The sequence below is a fragment of the Poecilia mexicana genome, unplaced genomic scaffold (genome assembly GCF_051168715.1).
Source record: "Poecilia mexicana isolate PSO_F unplaced genomic scaffold, ASM5116871v1 scaffold_9, whole genome shotgun sequence".
In the NCBI taxonomy this organism is placed as follows: domain Eukaryota; kingdom Metazoa; phylum Chordata; class Actinopteri; order Cyprinodontiformes; family Poeciliidae; genus Poecilia; species Poecilia mexicana.
Genome location: NW_028263378.1, coordinates 23,825,447 through 23,843,172, shown reverse-complemented (window position 1 = coordinate 23,843,172; position 17,726 = coordinate 23,825,447). Strand labels below are relative to the sequence as shown.

Genomic DNA, 17,726 nt, shown 5'->3' with positions numbered 1-17,726 from the left:
GGCAAGAAGTACAGACGAAAGGTGAAAATCTAGTCAACATAGTTTGAAACATTATGAAAATATGTGACTTTCTGTCAGTTTTGCCTACACATGATTAACAAGAACTGCACCATGAGCCGAATTATCGTATCATTCAAGAACGGAGTAAACATGCAGCTCAGTAAAGTGCTCCACCTTTAAACATCATTAGCATGACCATAGGTTTATTGGTTGTTGTAGTTCCACATGTCAACAATTATGAAACTATCCAAAGTTAAAATTACTGTAGTCTTGAACATTATGAGTGAGTAAAGCGTCATGCAACCTTCATGAAACAAAGTGTGAATTTATCGCATATACATGGCGTATTTTATCTATTTGTCAGACTTGGTATCAAACATCCTGATCAGAGCATCGTCAAACTTAATTACCATTGAAATTAACAACAACTGATGCAAGTTAAAATGCAAATGTAGCTGGCTGCCTCTAAGATTCACGCAGCCCCTTGCTAACAATTCAGACAGAAGCAAGAACACAACGAACACCACAGAAGCCTTTAGATCAGCAGATATGTGACCATACTTCATAGCAGAAAACACATGAGTAGAGCCTGTCGTCAGCATTTTAGCCAGCAAATGACATCAGATTTATGTTTGTCGATGACGTCTGACCACATAGAAAAATGTTTGAACTGCTAGACCGGATCTTGTTCGCTGGAATCGGGGCGTGGTTTGTCCCTCGACATTCGTGGGGCTTCGCATTTCTTTGTGAAAGGAAATCTATAAATACAGGCGTGTGCATAGCTAAGCTACAGGTCTGATAAGTTTCCAGAAATGTTCATGTTTGGGCTTATTTTAGACGTACAAAATAGAGGAAACATAATCACATACTGCCCAATGGTTCATTGAACAAAATCCAAACATTATTCACCTGCAAACTATTCTGCAGCGAAAATATCCAGAAAAAGAGAATCTCATCATATAATGGGAGACATTTAATAAGCACAAATAACTTTTAGAGGAGCTCTGTGTGGTCTAATCAATTTAATTTATCATTTATTTTAGAATACTTAAATGGGGGTAAAACATGTTCTTTAATACTTCACTAAAGTTTCAATTATCCTAATAACACTAGTGAGGTGTTAAATAAATAATGTAATTAGTAAGATAATAACAGTGGTACAGTTCCAGTGAATATTAATGCCTTAATTTTTTCTATAGAAAAGAAGCAAGCAATAGAAATACACTCTGACAAAAGAAAAAAAAAGAAGAAAAAACCAAGCAGAGACTCACACTAAAACTTGAGTTCACTGTTAAAAATGAAATAGGATTTTTCAAGATACAAGCTTTGGATCCATTTTGGACCTGGAATGAGTTCTTCTTTGACCTTTTATAGAGAGGAAACTCTGTTCAAAACCTACTCAGCTGCTAAACCCATAAGGCTGTAGCAAAAAAAATAAACTGAAGAGAAAACCTGAAAGTGAATTCAGCTAAAGTTAGCCGATTACTTTGGATTAGCTGAATGCGCTACATCATTAAGGGGCTTCTTTTTTTCCCCCATTGTTTGATTGTTTAAAGGAACTCCAGGTTCCGAGTTGGTGCAATTTAAGCGGATTAAAATTCCTAATACAAGATGCCGTCACACCTCATGTAAATGCATGAAGTCTCATAACACAGAGTATATAAATGCTTTATGCCCCAATTAGGGTTTTTTTTCTCTTTCAATGGGGTCCAAACCTTAATTAGCAGGGTTCAAACTCCACTTTACCCGCTAGTTTTATTTGCAGTACAATCTTATTTAAGACTGTAGTGGTTATAGCATTTTATTCCAAATTCAACAAAAGTGAAAGTTGTTTTTTGGGAAAAGCAACTGCATAACTATAATTACTTTGAGAAACCAACCAGTCTCTACCGATATAAATATATAAATAAATAATAAATCGTTCATTTTTTTTTTTCAGTGTTCCAACCCCTAAAAGTCAAATTTAGCAACACACAGGGATCATATTTAGCCATATACTATGAAACATGTAATATTAAAGGAAAACTAAAATAAAGAATTTACTTCAAAGGGCAAGAGAACGCCTTTGAAGAGGGTATTAACAATCTAAGGTTTCTATGAAAAAATCTAAATAATAAAAATCAGTCTAAATTACTATTGTTGAGGTTTGTATGATTCTCCATAGTGTGGCATTTGGCCTGTGGGTTGAGAGTTTAAACAAACTAGCAATTAGTTGAGTTGAAAATGGGGGTAAGAGTTTGCTGGCACTTCCTGATTGTGACTCCTGCACAGAGTGCGAACGTATGAGAGTCTGCTTGTGGTGTTTGATGTCGGGTGGTGGCTGGTGCTCCAGCAAAACTCCTGATCCCTGTGGAACGGCGTTTGATCTGGGCCCGCGCTCCCTTGCGTTGGATCAACCTGCTCAAGTTCAGAGATGTAAGAGCCCCATATCAGAGAGCAAAAGAGGTAATCTGCCCTTTGATCTGCTATGTAAAATGTGCTCAAAGTGCGTGGAGCAGTCAGTATTAGGGAGGATTGTGAAGATTTTTAGAATTTAAAAAATATATATATACAGCTTAATATCCTGACACCTCCACTTTTTAACGTTGGATAAGCGAGCCAATATGTAAAGATGATATTTTTGTTCGTCTCTCAAATCAGCAGATTAAAGACTGTGTAGCATTGCTTAAAAGATGTTTTAAAGACATATTATACTAGAAAGTTACATCAAAACAGGTTCTTGAGGGGAAACAAGTGCATAGAGGTTTGTGTATAAAGATTCCAACATTTACTGATCCAAAAATATGCATATGAGTGTCAATGCTTTCCAAAGTAGGGCTGCGATTTAGCTTAATTTTTCATTACCATCAGTCCTTATGAAAATAAAGAAAATAGTTGGCATTTGTGTTATTTCCTGATCAAGAGCTTATAGTTTCGGCATTCACACAAAAATTTGTCTCAAAATATTTTCTATTCAACTTCGGAAAACTCCCAAAAGTGGGATAATGTTTTGAACTCTAATCTGTAGTGCTGATAAGAACAAGAGCTAACACAAATTGTCTTGCATATATAAATGACGCAAATGCATGAAAACTGAAGAATACTCAATGCTAGTCCTTGGTCACACCTACATTCTCAAGGTATATTTTTACAGACTTAATATACAACAAAACTACTGAAATACCCATTCAGTTGAAGAATTTATGTCAGGTTTAATTTTAAGGAGTGTTATCACACATTTTTATTTCTCCTAAAAATTCCAGTTGCATTGGAACAAGAGGTAAAATATTCTGTTTGGCTACGTAAATATTCAAATTAGCTCTGAAAGATAGAAACATAGTGGTGGGCTTAAACAAAACAAAACAAAAAAAAGACACAATGCTGCCTATAAATTATGAAATTTATAGGCCTTCATAATAAAGAACTTAAAGTTTTGTTAAATATCTGCTGACAATTTTTTTTCTTCACTGCTTTGGATGGTACTTTAGATAAGAAATCAAATGATCTTATGGGATAGACCACCACAAAATAATAAATAATTGCAGAAGGAAAATGATGTATATTTTTTTTGCAGAAATAAAAATCTGAAAAGAGTATAGTGTGCATTTGCATGCAAGCTCTTTGACTCTAATATGCAGAGTAGCCGACTGCCTTCTTACGTCCCCCAATTAGTAAACAGAGTTACTTAATTTAACTTCCTATAGATCCAGCTGTTTTGCGAAGGCTTCAGAGGTTTGCTGCAGACCATTAAACCAACAGCATTGTGAAGACCAATGAACACAGCAGATGGGTGAAGAAAAGTTGAACAGGAGTTTAAAGCAGGTTGTAGGACATAAAAGAATATTCCCAACTGTGAACAGCTGTTCAGTTCATCATCTGAAAAGAGAAGCTTTAGAGCTTCAAACTCAGAGAAACAAGGCCGTCCTCCATCCACCTAAACTGACAGGCACTGCAGGGATAGCATCGATCAAAAAAGCACCTCAGAGGTTTATAATATCTCCGAAGGAGCTGCAGAGAAACATAGCTCAGGTGAAACAATAATCAGTTGACATGACAACAAGTGCTCACGAAACCGACAAATGATGGAAGCAAGGTGTAAGTTTGATACACATTACTTGAGATAAATAAATTTCACTATGAAACACAGTAGAAGCAGTACCATACTGTGGGAATGCTGATCTTCAGCAGGATGGATGGGGTTAAACACAGTGCACGACTGGAACAAAATTTATTAGAGGCAGCAAAAGACATGAAACTTGGAGAGATGTTAATTTTCTTGTAGAAATATGACCATAAAACACGACCAGAGCTACAGAGTGCCATACAATCCCAGTAGAGTAAATGTAGTTTGATGCTGCTTTTGCAGGGAAATTAAAACTGTTGTATTTACCAAATTCTAATGTCAGAGTGAAATGTTACTATAAAAAGAAAGTCTCCTAAATTGACCAATCTCAAGTATTCAATAACTTACCCAACTGCTAACTAACGTGTACAGTCGTTGAACAGCTTCATATTGTTCAGTAAATTATCTTGGTGATATTTTTAGAAAATTGTCGCTTTCAGTTCGAGAACTGGCTTTGTTTTTGTGGATGTGGGGTCATCCATCACTTACAGATCTACACTCCCACCATCTTCTTCTCAAGTCAGGAGAATGTGGACTTACTTTTAGATTGTAAACTCTTTCTGTACTGCCTCCCCCCCCACCTCCCCCACTCCCAGAACGGTATTTGCACATCAGCCAAAATGTATAAATGCTCTACGGCGCTGCAAACAGGGGGGAAGTCTGATGGGGCTTCTTTCTGTTTGTCACTATCCTGTGATGTGCATTCAGTCTTCCTGCCTGTGGCTTCATTCTTATTCCACCCACCATCATCTGCCAGAGATTCCAGCAAGCTGGGTGTGTAGGGTGGAGCAGGAAGAGATAAGAACTGGGAGAAGGAGGGACTGCAGGCATGGGGTGAAAAACAAAAGGGGTCGGAATAGGAAGAGAGAGAAGGAGGAAGAGAGATCTGCCCCTGAGCTTGTTTGGAGCTTTGTTTAACTTTCACATGCTCCTCTCTTTTCAACCTGCGCCAACTTGATCTACAACAACAACAACAAAAAAAGTTCTGAACCAGGTTGAACTTCAATGCTTCACATCAGGACCCGCTTTTGTTATTGTGAGACTGTTGCATGTTTAAAACAAATAGAGGACAAATTGAAATATTATAGGACTGGGCCAAATATCATTAACAATTTACCTGTGGAGTAGTGATGGCGACACATAAACAGGATTCTCAGAGCCATCAAAGCAAAACTCTTATGAATAAGTCATCCAACAAGTTAACAACCTCAAAGAAAGCTGCTAACATTCTGACTGTGCATTATGCCGTTCGCACGCTTGCAATGTGCAACAAATAGTGAAACATGTTTGTAAAATTGCAGTTTTTATCAGTTTCTTTTGTTTTAACAGGAAACGTACCATATTAAGTGCTGGCAAAGACTTTGTCATCCTACTCAGTGCTTGATTTACTATCAAAGGTGAATAAATGTAAAAATCAAGGTAAGAAATAGAAATTGTGGATAAAACACACCAGCTGCTTAGTAACTAAGTCAAACTCAGTCCTGGAACAAGGTAGTCTGACATAAAATTGCAACTTGTTTAAGAAAACATTATTACAAAAAAACTGTAAAAAGTGTTCATTCACAATCCAGCAAATGATGCTGAAGAAACTATTTTTTCTAAATTTCTTCTACATCAGTTTTGTCTTTCACCAAGAAAAACAAAACATCCCCCAACATCTTTGTCAAAAACATACGAATGAAAGATTCTGGAAAATCCTCTTGAAGATGGTCGCTATTTATTAGTGAAAAAACACAGGAGGTGTTCGTGTTTACCATTGTTTGTAGACAGTTCAGAACCATGGCCATTGTTGTAGAGAGCTTGACAATAAGGCATTGCAGTGTAAAGTTGTGAGCTTGATGTGCTGGCAAACTTGAATAAATCCCATCATGCACACTTGATGGGACTTTAAGATCCCCAATGGATTTCACAAAGTTCAACAGAGCCTTTAATAAACATTAGAGGTTCATGGACAGCACAGATGTCATGATTTTTATAAATTTTGGAAGGAATTCCACTTTTCAACTCTGGTAGCATTGACCAAGTTACTCTCTGCAACTCCTTCATTGTCAATGACCTTCTAACTATGTCTGAATTTCATAGTAGCAGCCTCAGGTTCAGATAAAACACATTCTAATTACTGAAAGGAGATCACACTTAAAAACAACACAAAACACAAGTGATATGATAGCATGTAGATTTTTAGAGGAGAAAATGAGAAACAGACTTCCTTTGAAAAAAGAAATTTAAGGGTTCGCTTTCTTTTTGCCACTTTGTCTCTCTGTATTCTTTGAAAGTACCAATTTTTTTATATTAATGTATTTGCTGATGTTTGTCACATTTGTAGTTATTTTTTTTTGTAATCTGATATTTGCTTAGAACATTTAACAACAAAACTGTTTTTTTTCCTGACTTAATTATACTCTTTTAACATTTCTGTAAATCTCTAAAAGGGAAATTCCCATAAGGCACGTGGAACAAGACTAATGACAACAACTGTGAGAATATCTCTAATGAATCGAAACATTGTCGTTTTTAAGTTGGAAGAGCAAACATCTTGCCTCAGGGTTCACACATGGCAGCTGTCACATTTAATACAGAGACGAACACTAACAAACATCCATGTCTTACTTGTCACTAACTTGATATTTGGACTCTTTGATCATGTAGAGAAAAAAAACAGCATTATACAGCTAAACTAGCCTCGTTTACTTTTTTTCTCATAATTTAATTTAAAAAGAAGAATGCACAGTAGGACATTTAAGCTAAATGTTACATTTCATAAAGTTAAACTGCAAGTTTTACGGCATAAGACAAAAGTATTGTCAGCTAAAGGCAGCTAGCTGACAGCAGATTTGGCTGAGGTACGAGAACAGGTTATCTACAGCAAGCTTTAGTGTTCCCAGCTTGTCCACCTGTCCATGTGTCCTTGGGCAAGACATGGCGCCTCAAGATGCTCCAGATGGCAGCGGATCACTTTGCATGGCAACGCTCCTGCCATCAGTGTAAGTGTTTGTGTGTAAATAAGTGATCATGGTGTGGAGAGGATTTCTCCACGTTATCCTTGATGTATCCGGTCTGCACCTTTCATGGTTTTAAGGATTTTTAATATCCAGCGACGTTTTGTAACAAACCTCTCGGGTCTTCACAGAACAGCTTACATAAGAGCTCACATTACATACAGGTAAACTCTGTTCAGGTGCTTTCTGTACTAAGCTGGCTGCACTGGATTTTAATGAAGGGAATTGATTAAAAGGACACTTTTTAGATTTTTATTTTGTCATAAATTTAGAAAACCATGTATCATTTTCCTTCGATTTCATCATTATGTGCTACTTTGTGTTGGTGTATCACTATCCTAATAAAATACAATAAAGTTTGTGGTTACAATTTAACAGAATACAAGAAATTTAGGGGCCTGGACACTTTTTTGAGGCAAGTTGCTGAAATCGTCACACTATCCTTTTGACGCAAATACAACTTTTTATGAAATAAGAGTAAATAAATGCTGAAATATTTCTATTAGCCAGTGATGGAGAGTTATTATCCCTGTGTCATCCCTTATCCAGTTATTTAGGATCATCTTATAGCATCTCTACTCACAACATAGTAGCCGTCAGGGATTTTGGTGAGTGAGCTAACTATTCCGACAGCAGAGATGGGGCCCAGCTTGTTGCTCTCTTCAGACATGTTGGAGATCTGTTAGAAAAGCAAAGGAGCATCAAAATGCAATATAACACTGTTTTTGTTTTTCTGGCACAGGAAAACATTTTTTTTTTAAATCACATTCATTGATAAGGAAAACTTGTAAATTTAGCAATAAATACAAAACCAAATGTACAAAAGGTGAAAGAAAATGACAATTACATCCTTTACAATGCTGACCTGCAGGAGGAACGGGGGGGTTTTCTTAGTCTAAATGGCTACATTATTGACTTCTTGATGAGGCCTATTAGGCTCTAGAAGAAAAAGCGGCCGCCTAATCCGGGATCAAATGACAAGTGAGACCAGTGACAAAACAGCATTCGGAGACCACCGTCTGACTTCACCAAATCGCAGATTAGGGGGGAGCGATCACATATTTTCAAGGAAGTCCCGATCAATTGCTATCTATTTCTGTCTAAGGGAATTTTTGCCTAATGGATATGCAAGCCTTTTTACTGGGTAAGTGGCTTTGCAAAGGTTCTCTTATGCAGTTTTATTAGATTAGGTCTAAAGCGTTCTTGCAGTAACTGACAAAGTTGCAGCATTCAATCTTTATATTTACAAAATCCATTGCAATTAAGCTGATCAAATTAGAGGATTTACTCCAGAAACATGCTGTCTCGTTAACAAATGCTAGATAGCTGTACTTATTCAAATGAAACCAAATGGCCATTTAGCCAATGGGGTGAAAGATATCTTTATAACATTAATTTCTTCAAATTAGTTATTTTTTTTTCTCACAACCCAAATCAGTGCTCAAGGACTAAAAAAAAAAATAAAATAAAAAATAAAAAGCCCAGTTAAATTATACAAAAAAAAGAAACTTAGCAAGATAACTATTAGGTCTATTGTAGGGGATTAGAAACCCTCCATATTAATAATATAAAATAACATTACAATGTGTTGTTATTTGATCAAACTGATTGTGTAAATATTCGATTGACATTTTCATTCTGGTCATATCTAAAGTTTTTGTGCATAAGGTTAGATCTCAGTAAGTTCATGTTTATGTGCAGGCAGTTAAAACCTTGGATGCTTTCTTCTTATATAAAAGTATAACTGTGAAAGTTTACTGACAAAACAGTGCAATAATAATAACTATTCTAGGAGGTTTTGCTGTATAGTTTTACTGAAACTCCAGTCAATAGATTAGTAACACTAATAAATATAGTTGTCAGAAGTATATCTGGTTTAGTGAAGCTTTTTGGCCAGACTTTGCACCCCTTCTGTCTTTTATTGATTCCATCCTAATGATGCCCCTAGCTTTTATTGTGGCGTTGTATTATTTACCAGCTCAAGGTTAAAAAACGTAACTGTTAGCTACATGTTAAAAAACAATATAGAAATTTAATACAATAATAAATTACACATAATATAATATAGGCTATTTATAGTAATTATGCACATGTGTTGAACAGACAATTTAGCTAATGCGAGTGTTCATTCAGTTTTCTAAAGATGTAGCAAGTCCACTTACATCCACAGTCGAAGGTTATTTCCATGTGACTCTAACCGGAACACAAAGGTGAGGCTAAACACCTAATATAATCCTGGTTGTTGTATATTTACCTTTTTTTACGTGAAAATGTCTGGTATTTGCCTCTTCAGTTCGACTTTGCCTCCGTGTTACGAAGCTTCAACACTTCCGGGTGTCGCATATTGGTAATAATTAACCTGAAAGTCCACAGAGTGACATCACAAATATCTGTTGTCGGGTTCAAAGTCTCTTTATCTATTTACCTGCATTAGTCACCAAAAGCTAGAAAAAAACAGTTAACGGTTCAGTTTGCTTTGTTAACTTCTTGGAGGCCTCATTTCTTTGCCATAACTTATCCAGCCTAATTAGTTGTGTAACTACATTTGCGGCTGTCTTGCACTTTGACTCTCATAAATGCATCCACGGGTCGGGGCCTCCTGACAGCTGTGTGTCTCTCTAAAAGTTATCACATGTCGTTGCTGAAATCAGATAAAAGTAAGACAGAGCAATGTATTTACGCAAGCCCTTACATTATTAGCTAAGTCGTGCATCTCCCTGAGCGCAGAAGTTAAAAGCCTCTTTGTAGGCTCTCTAAAAGACCAGCAGGCAACAGATGCTTCCCCATCATCAGGTTTATTATTTCTACCATCACTACACCAATGACACCATCTTTCAGTTAATTAAAACCTGAGATTTGCTGCTCTGTTCTGTTACATGGCGCCATATGTCGGTGGATTGTTTCTTCTGGGGCTAAACACTGACAGCTGAACTTCTTTACATTTCTGATAATGCATTTTTTTTTTTGCCCCACTTTTTTTTTTTACTCATTGTATGTTTCAGGAAAACAAACATACATATTTTTTGTACATGTTTGTTTTAGATAGATAGATAGATAGATAGATAGATAGATAGATAGATAGATAGATAGATAGATAGATAGATAGATAGATAGATAGATAGATAGATAGATAGATAGATAGATAGATAGATATCAGAATCTAATATGGCTAACACATAGATGTCTTAGAGAAATATGTAGCTATATTTTATTACTAACTAATAATTTATTTCTTCTCTCATTAAAGTAGTGCCACGCATAGTAATATTTGATCTCTATTTGTAATCTTAATTTAGTGTTTGAAAAACAGTAGTTTTCACCACTGGAACCCACTCATCTTTAATGTGACATCATTCCTCGATCTGAATTTTGGATTTTGAGACACACTGACTGAGGCATTGTTCACGTAATCCAAAACAAAGAATTGTATTTGTTGTGTGAATTGAAATCACAGGCGTTGAACCTTTCTTTTGTTTGATTTCACATTCTGGTGTCTGAAACTGGAATTGTGAAGGCAGGCGAACAAGTGTGCTTAAAGTCAGACTAATTCAGGAGTGACTGGCAGGAAAATATTTATGAAGATAGCGCCCCGCTGCCAACCCCCGAACCTCCGATCACACGCAGCAGCTCCGTGCTGCTTATCGCCACTGATGCTGCTTTCTGTGGCAAATGATTGGAGCAGAGAAAAGCATTTGATGAAAGATTTCCTTTTTCAATAATCTCACTCCTTCGTCTGCGTTTACACCCCACGTCATCATCCTCGCCCTCACACGCACATAATCCTACCAACACATGCTACCATATCAAGGTGTTGACGCACAACGGAGAAGGCGCGTTAATTTTTTTTTTTTTTTTTTTTTTGGCACAGTTGAGAGCAAAAGAATTCAAAGGTGTCTGTCGAAAGGAATAATAATTTAAAATAAATAAATAGAATACAACAACACCGGCACACGTTTAATCTGGTTTGGAAGAGAGAGGTGCACCTGCTAAAGTAATGGTCTAATTATGGAAGAGGTGATGAAGCGCTCGTTGAGAGAGGAGTCATCAGCAACACATGCTAACTGTGAAAATCATCAGCTTTTACAGTGTTTTTAACGGGCGCCGCCTCGCGCGCGGAGGATTGCGGGGTAAGATGAATGATGGCTGTGGCAGATTTCTGCAGGGGAGCCACCAGCGGGAGGTGCAGGGTGTTACGGCTGGTATTTTGAAAAGATTCATTAGAGCTGCGATTGCTGTTTTCACCTTTTGTTTGACATCGGCTTTATTTCAACTCGCGCTGACCCGCCTGAGCACCAGAACAATCTTATCGTGTTCGAAGCATCAATCTGAATGCTGTTCGTTCTGAGTTTTAATTAACAGAGGACAGACAAGCACTGGGACCCAAAATTCTACTTTTTTTTTTTTTTTGGAATAATTTCTCACATAAATGATGAAAGAAGAAGAAGAAGAAAAAAAGGAAATGTTCTTTTTTTATGTCTAAAGGTCATTTATTGCAATCTGTAATTTGCTGACACCAGTGTAGGGACTGAAGATGGAAATTTCTGTGCTGCTACCCCAAGAGTAATATTATCCCTATCTCAACTTGGGAAATCTACACAGTCCCAATGTCACCCACATGAACCCATTATGGGCTATGTAGAAATCTGCAGGTCTCATTTTATACATAACCTCCAACCCCCTCCTCTCCTCCTCACTTTTTTTTTTTTCTGTCTACACACAGAAAACCAAATCCCCGTGTCTCCTGAATGGCTTATAATAACCAGCTTTAAGAAGCCTACCCTTAGTGCCCCCCAAAGGATACAGCCTCGCAAGGCTCCATAATGTCATGCTTCTTTCTAATTAAAGGTCAGTTTGGTCGGGTCTCATTGTCGCCCTGGCTGGAAAAGTCCTCTGAAACATGATGGATTGTCCAAATGTGATTTAATTTTACATTCACCCCATCTGTTTTCCTCACTAAAACACTGAATTTGTAAGAGTTCATAACGTATGAACTGTTATTTTCTAATTCAGCAAGCTTATGGTTGAGAGTACATGGCCGGGCTGCTAAAAATCCACGTTCTGACATCAAAGTGAAGGTTTTCGTTTTTATTCATGCCTTGCACTTCTGAGCTTTTGGCATTTAGTCTCGTTGATTGAGTGGCTTAACTAATGCAAAGAAAAGTGCATCAAATTTAACGACCACATTTATTCTAAAAAGCACAGACAGTGACATACTTCAAGGGTTTCTTTCTGTTCATTTTAAAAGACTATGGCTTGCAGGTAAAGTTTGAGTTTCTCATAATATAAGAATATTACATTGGACCAACAAAAAATATTCTTTAATACAGTAACACCTACTGAAAAATACTTTATGTGGAGTTACTGCACAGTTTACCCACTCAATACCTGGACTCTTGTCTTCCTATTGATTACACCCTCAGGATGCTCTTTGGGGCCTTTGGGTCAAGAAAATATTTTAAGCCAATTACTCACATTGACACAGTGATCAAAAAAAGGCAGTCATTGGCATTTTTGTTAATCTCTGCCGCTGTCAAGTCCTGCTAGAAAATGAAATGAGCATCTTCATAAAACTCTTCAGCAGAACAAAGTATTAAATGATCTAAAATGATGGCTTGCACTGGCTTTGGACTTGATAAAAACAGTGTGGATCAACACCAACAGGTGAAGTGGCACCTAAGTCAACTTCCAAATGAAATGCAAAATTTACATCCTACTGAAAGGATGACCGAGTACGGAGCGATCATCCACTAACTTTTCCCCTTGACTCTTCTGACTTTGTGTTTGGTTCAGGAGAGACTGCAAGTAGAATTCTGCCACACTTTTTCCTTCCACCCAACTTTTTATGACACTTGCATACTACATTTTGTGAACAGCCATCTTCTTTATCAGTGCATTACTTGGCCTTTCTTTAGTAGGTCATCAGTCCTTGTGCAATATTATTACTTTTTTACGATTTTTACTATGTTTTTTGTTTTTTTTCATCAGAAGTCATATTTTGAGCATTTGTTTTGAAATAAATGCTCAAAATACATCACTCTATGTGTCTTTCAAATTTGGATGATACACAGCGCGAGTTTCACTTTTTGAACTGCATAACTGAAATAAATTCCCAGCAAGACTCTGAGTTATTACTGTGTACGTGCATCTCTAATTTCCTTGGTGCTGTTTTGCATTAGCTAACACTTTCCTGCTCAACTTATCATCAAATACATGCTCATATACTGTCATGCATCTGTGTATGTGGACCTCACATCCATCCGCCCACCTATCCACACACACACACACACACACACGCACACACACGTATGCTTTCCTCCGTCTGGTGGGGAGTCTGGACTGCTCCGACTGACTGCGCCTCACTGCCCTTGTGCAGTGGTGTGCCAGTTGTGCCTTCCCCCATTGCTGTGAACGCCACCATCTGGTGTGCCACGTGGACATCATAATCTCCCCTTAATTACATTAGCAGTGCAATCAGTTACTGCATTACAAGGCCGGGCGAAGAGCTTTTAAATCTTGGAGGAAATCATAAATAATTGCACTAAGTACCCACCGCCAGATGTGCGTGCCAACTTGGCTGGCATGAGATAAATAGTAACCTCAACAACAGTGTTTGCTTTTCTGTCTGAAAGGAGTTCTTGGCCAGTTTGATCCTCCTGTCCTTTATACGCGTCCCTGTCCTCTTCTTGTGGATTCCTTCGCTTTGCGTGTTAAAGCTCACAGAGATCTTTACTGTGCTCAGATGGCTACTTGTTGCTTTAGTGTGTTTCCCACAGATGTGTGACTGAAAGCGCCAAGGAAACGATTTGCTACAAGGCCTCTTGCCTCACTATCATCCTTTTTTTTTACTACCTCTTCCAGTCGTCCTTATGCTGATCATAACCTGGTGTTTTCCAGGTTTTTTGTCTGCCAGATTAAAGCCTTTTTTGGACTCTTTGCACTCTATGCAGTTGAATGAAGCACATAAGCATGAAACATTAAATATTATGAGACACCTTCTGGATTTTTTTTCTTTGCTACCAAGGGAATGGAATGTTTTCTTGTGGTGCATGGTACTCCATTCATTTTCCTGTCAATCATCTCTGGAATCCCCATGCAGTGCCACACGGCTCAATGTATTACAAGCTAAGACTAGATCCTCCAGCATACAGACAACATGAAGCTACTGGATTTCTGGTAACTTAAACATGAACTCCTAGGACAAAGACAATTACACTAACACTTTTCATTTTTCTCATAAGTCATCAACAGTTTGGTGAAAATGTGTATTGCAGTCTATAATGCATAAGCATCTTTTAGAAAGCTAATGCCTCATAAGTTTTGTCCTCAAGGATGCTTTCCTAAATAACCTTTCATAAAAAAACCTGTTCATAAAAAAATCTAATGAGCAACACCTTAAGAAATTTTCAAGTTCAGCCTTCAAGGCTTTACACATGTGTAAGCATATTGATCAAAATATTTACATAAGAACATATAATAACGAAAAATACTGAAATTGTTATTCTATTTAATTCCAATGGTATAGGTAAAGCATTCTTCAACTCTACCGACATTACCAAATAAACATGTATGTATGATAAGCTTTGATAGGATTCATACTTAGTCACAGCTGTTCTGGATGAGGGCGCATGATTGAGCCATTTCCTGAGAAATTAAGATCAAAATGCACCAACCTTATGTGGCATGTTGTCTTATCTAGGATGGATAAGGAAAATGAGAATTCATGTCAGAAATTAATGGATTGCTAATTAGATAGTCTAGACTCCAATCTTAAAAAGCAAAGTGTAAATTACAAAAATGATTTGATAACATTTAATTCATAGGACTTGCTAGAAGTGCTAAAATTTGTTGCACTTTGGACTTTGTTGAAAACATTTTTTTTAAACAGTGTTTTTTTCACCTACACTGGAATTTTGTGGTGCAAGATGACAATGCTTCAATAAAAGATGAAATTACTATCAATAAAAAAGTTCAATAAATTTGCAGGATTTTAGATAGCTTAATGCTACAGACTAGTGAACTACTTAAACAGAACACATTCAGGTTTTAACTACCAACAGATACAACCAATTAACAAATGAAGACTGCCTGACCAAGGAAGAATACAGAAACAACAACTTCAAGGCTTCTGGACAGTAATTGTTAAAGCAACAAACAGGGTTAAGGTGTTTGTTGAAAGAAACAATGCTTTCACAGTGTGAATATTGACTGAGTAACAATGGCACAACTGTCTTCTTCAGAAAAAAACAACAACTGTGTAGGTTGTTCGTGCCAGCTGGCATTATGGATCTTTTTCCATAACAAAACAAAAAAAAGAATGTTCCCCATATCTAGTGTACTCATCACTTTGGTGAAAAAAGGGCATATGCAAGACTTGGTGAAAGTCTTTATTTCAACCAAAACTATATTGTTTCTCACTATACCAAGTACTGTAATAAGTGGCAACATTTTCACAAATTAACCACATATAAATGTGGATAAACAATATGCTCCAAAAATAAAACCAAACAAATTAGTTTAGGTCCAGAACTGGAATTTGAATTTTAATTTCTTTAATCTCTTTGTGACTATACTAGTAAGTAAACTCTGTAACTGCTCAGACTCCTGTTGGTGTTGCAGGGTATAATCCTGTTCAATTTAACTTTATTCATAACAGATTAATTTATTTATATTATCTGCATTTGTATGATTATTTAATCTGATTGAAAATGTGCAAAAGATAAAGTGCTCAGATTCTATTTGTTTAGAAGAGGGGTTAGTCTAGCTTTATGACTTGCAAGATCCATCTTCTTAATTCAGGATTGCTTGGAAATCCATGAAAACTTAAAAGACCATTATATTTGGAAGACAACAATGGTCATGGTGTTGCTTTATTTGCTTCTGAAATACAACTTTATCTTTTCTAGCTGTCATGGTAACGCAAAGGGAAGCAAGAAAGCCACATTTAGCTCATGCGGATATGACGTCAGTGCCGTACGTGCAAAAAGAACATACAAGCGAGTAAGTAGAAGAGCAGTGATTTCGTCTCCTGTGATAATTTCTCTTGCTATTTTCCTTCTTTTAAGGTCATTAATGGTATACAATTTTTAAGAAAATGATGTGTGGGTGTATGCTAGCCCTGTATGCATGTGTTTGTATATATTTAGTTTGCTTTGTATCCCAGAGTAGTTTGCTTGGTGCTAATTTGCGGCGTGAAGAGTATTCAGCTAACTAGTTTAGCTCGATTGCCAACGGCAGTAGGCCTCATATCTTGTTATGGCGTATTGCAGTTTGATTTGGTTAAATAAGAATAATGCACTGCCTATTTATGATTTCTGTGCAGTTAGTACAAGCACTGTATTTTCTTTGTAATTTTGATTGGTAATATTTCTGTTTTATGCGTATAAATTTAGTTTTGACTTTGCTGTAAAACATTATAATAATTCAAAACAAAATGCTTAAAACTATTACATTTACTGTAAAGCACTCGGTTTTGTTTAAAAATATAGTTAAAATAATTTGCAGTAAAAAAGGTTATACAGAAATAGTGTGAAAAGAGATATAGGTGTTCTGCATTTTGTTTGTCAAGGTGAAGGTAATCTGACTAAGCTGCTTTAGTTAAGACATTCATGTCATGAGTGCTACTATTTTTTTTTATTGTTTTCTGAAATACACTCAGTACAAGCAAGTGAGTGATTTCATCTCCTGTGATCATTTCTCTTGCTATTTCCTTTCTTTTAAGGGCTAACACTGGCCTGAGGGCTTGAAGGCATCCTAACTCGGGATGGGATAAGTGTACAAAGGAATGTTGACAGCATCATATTTTTAATGACAATTCAATAATTTCTGCAATGTGTGTCTGAGATGGAGTCACAGACACACGATAACTGGTGGTTCACAACATCTATTTGTGAACATCTGTTCCTTTTGTCTTTGAAAGCATAAACATTGTTATTGGCTTGTTTTACCAATAGTAGCTGGAGCAAAAACAATTAGCAAATCCCAATGGCTTTTCTGACTTGCAACTAAAAAGAGCTGAACTCAGGTGCAACTGGTGTTGGATCTAATTCACAGATCCAACACCAACTTCTGACACTAACCTTAGGCATAAATTAATTGAGCTTTGCTGGAAATAGGCCTCCGAATAAAATTTTATCTGAAGATGTCTTAAAATCTGATACTGGCTGAGGTGTTCAGTACAGTATGGCTCTTTGCCCAGGGTGCCACAATGTAAGGAATGGTTTTATCTGTCAGTTGCACCTAAGGCAAGTTTTCTATTGCTATTCTATTGCTTATTGGCATGTTCATTCTTCTCAATGAATTTGTATTTTACATAATGTATGAAAGTGAGAATGATCTTGAAGTTGGTATCAGGGTTGAGATGTTAAGCTGGCACCAAACTAAAGGAAAGCATTTGATCATTGCTTGATCTAAAATACAATTGGCAGGCAATATAGAAATGGATTATTCTGCACTAAACTGGATTGTTTTTTTTTTATATATATATATTTTGACAATTTTTTTCATTCTGTGAAAGACGAAAAAACATTTTTTTGTCTTTCACAAAAAAGACATTTATCTTTTTCACAGACATTTATCTTTCACAGACAAATGTCTGTGAAAGATATTTTTACCATCTGGAGTAACAG

General features: G+C 36.7%; 1 protein-coding gene across 3 annotated transcripts in view; it reads right to left on the bottom strand.

The window, feature by feature from the left end:
- mvb12bb (multivesicular body subunit 12Bb) overlaps nucleotides 1–10,188 on the bottom strand; it is a 47,474-nt gene extending 37,286 nt beyond the window's left edge. The window contains exons 1-2 of one of the 3 annotated variants that reach the window (XM_088009028.1): nucleotides 9,356–10,188; nucleotides 7,685–7,780 (exon numbers count right to left, since the gene is read on the bottom strand). In XM_088009028.1, the coding sequence (XP_087865154.1) occupies nucleotides 7,685–7,771 (87 nt within the window). In that variant the 5' untranslated portion in view covers nucleotides 7,772–7,780; nucleotides 9,356–10,188. Of the gene's footprint in view, nucleotides 1–7,684; nucleotides 7,781–9,263 lie in introns of all 3 variants that reach the window. The other 2 variants (XM_088009030.1, XM_088009029.1) reach the window with 2 other exon arrangements.
- Nucleotides 10,189–17,726: the final 7,538 nt, after the last annotated feature.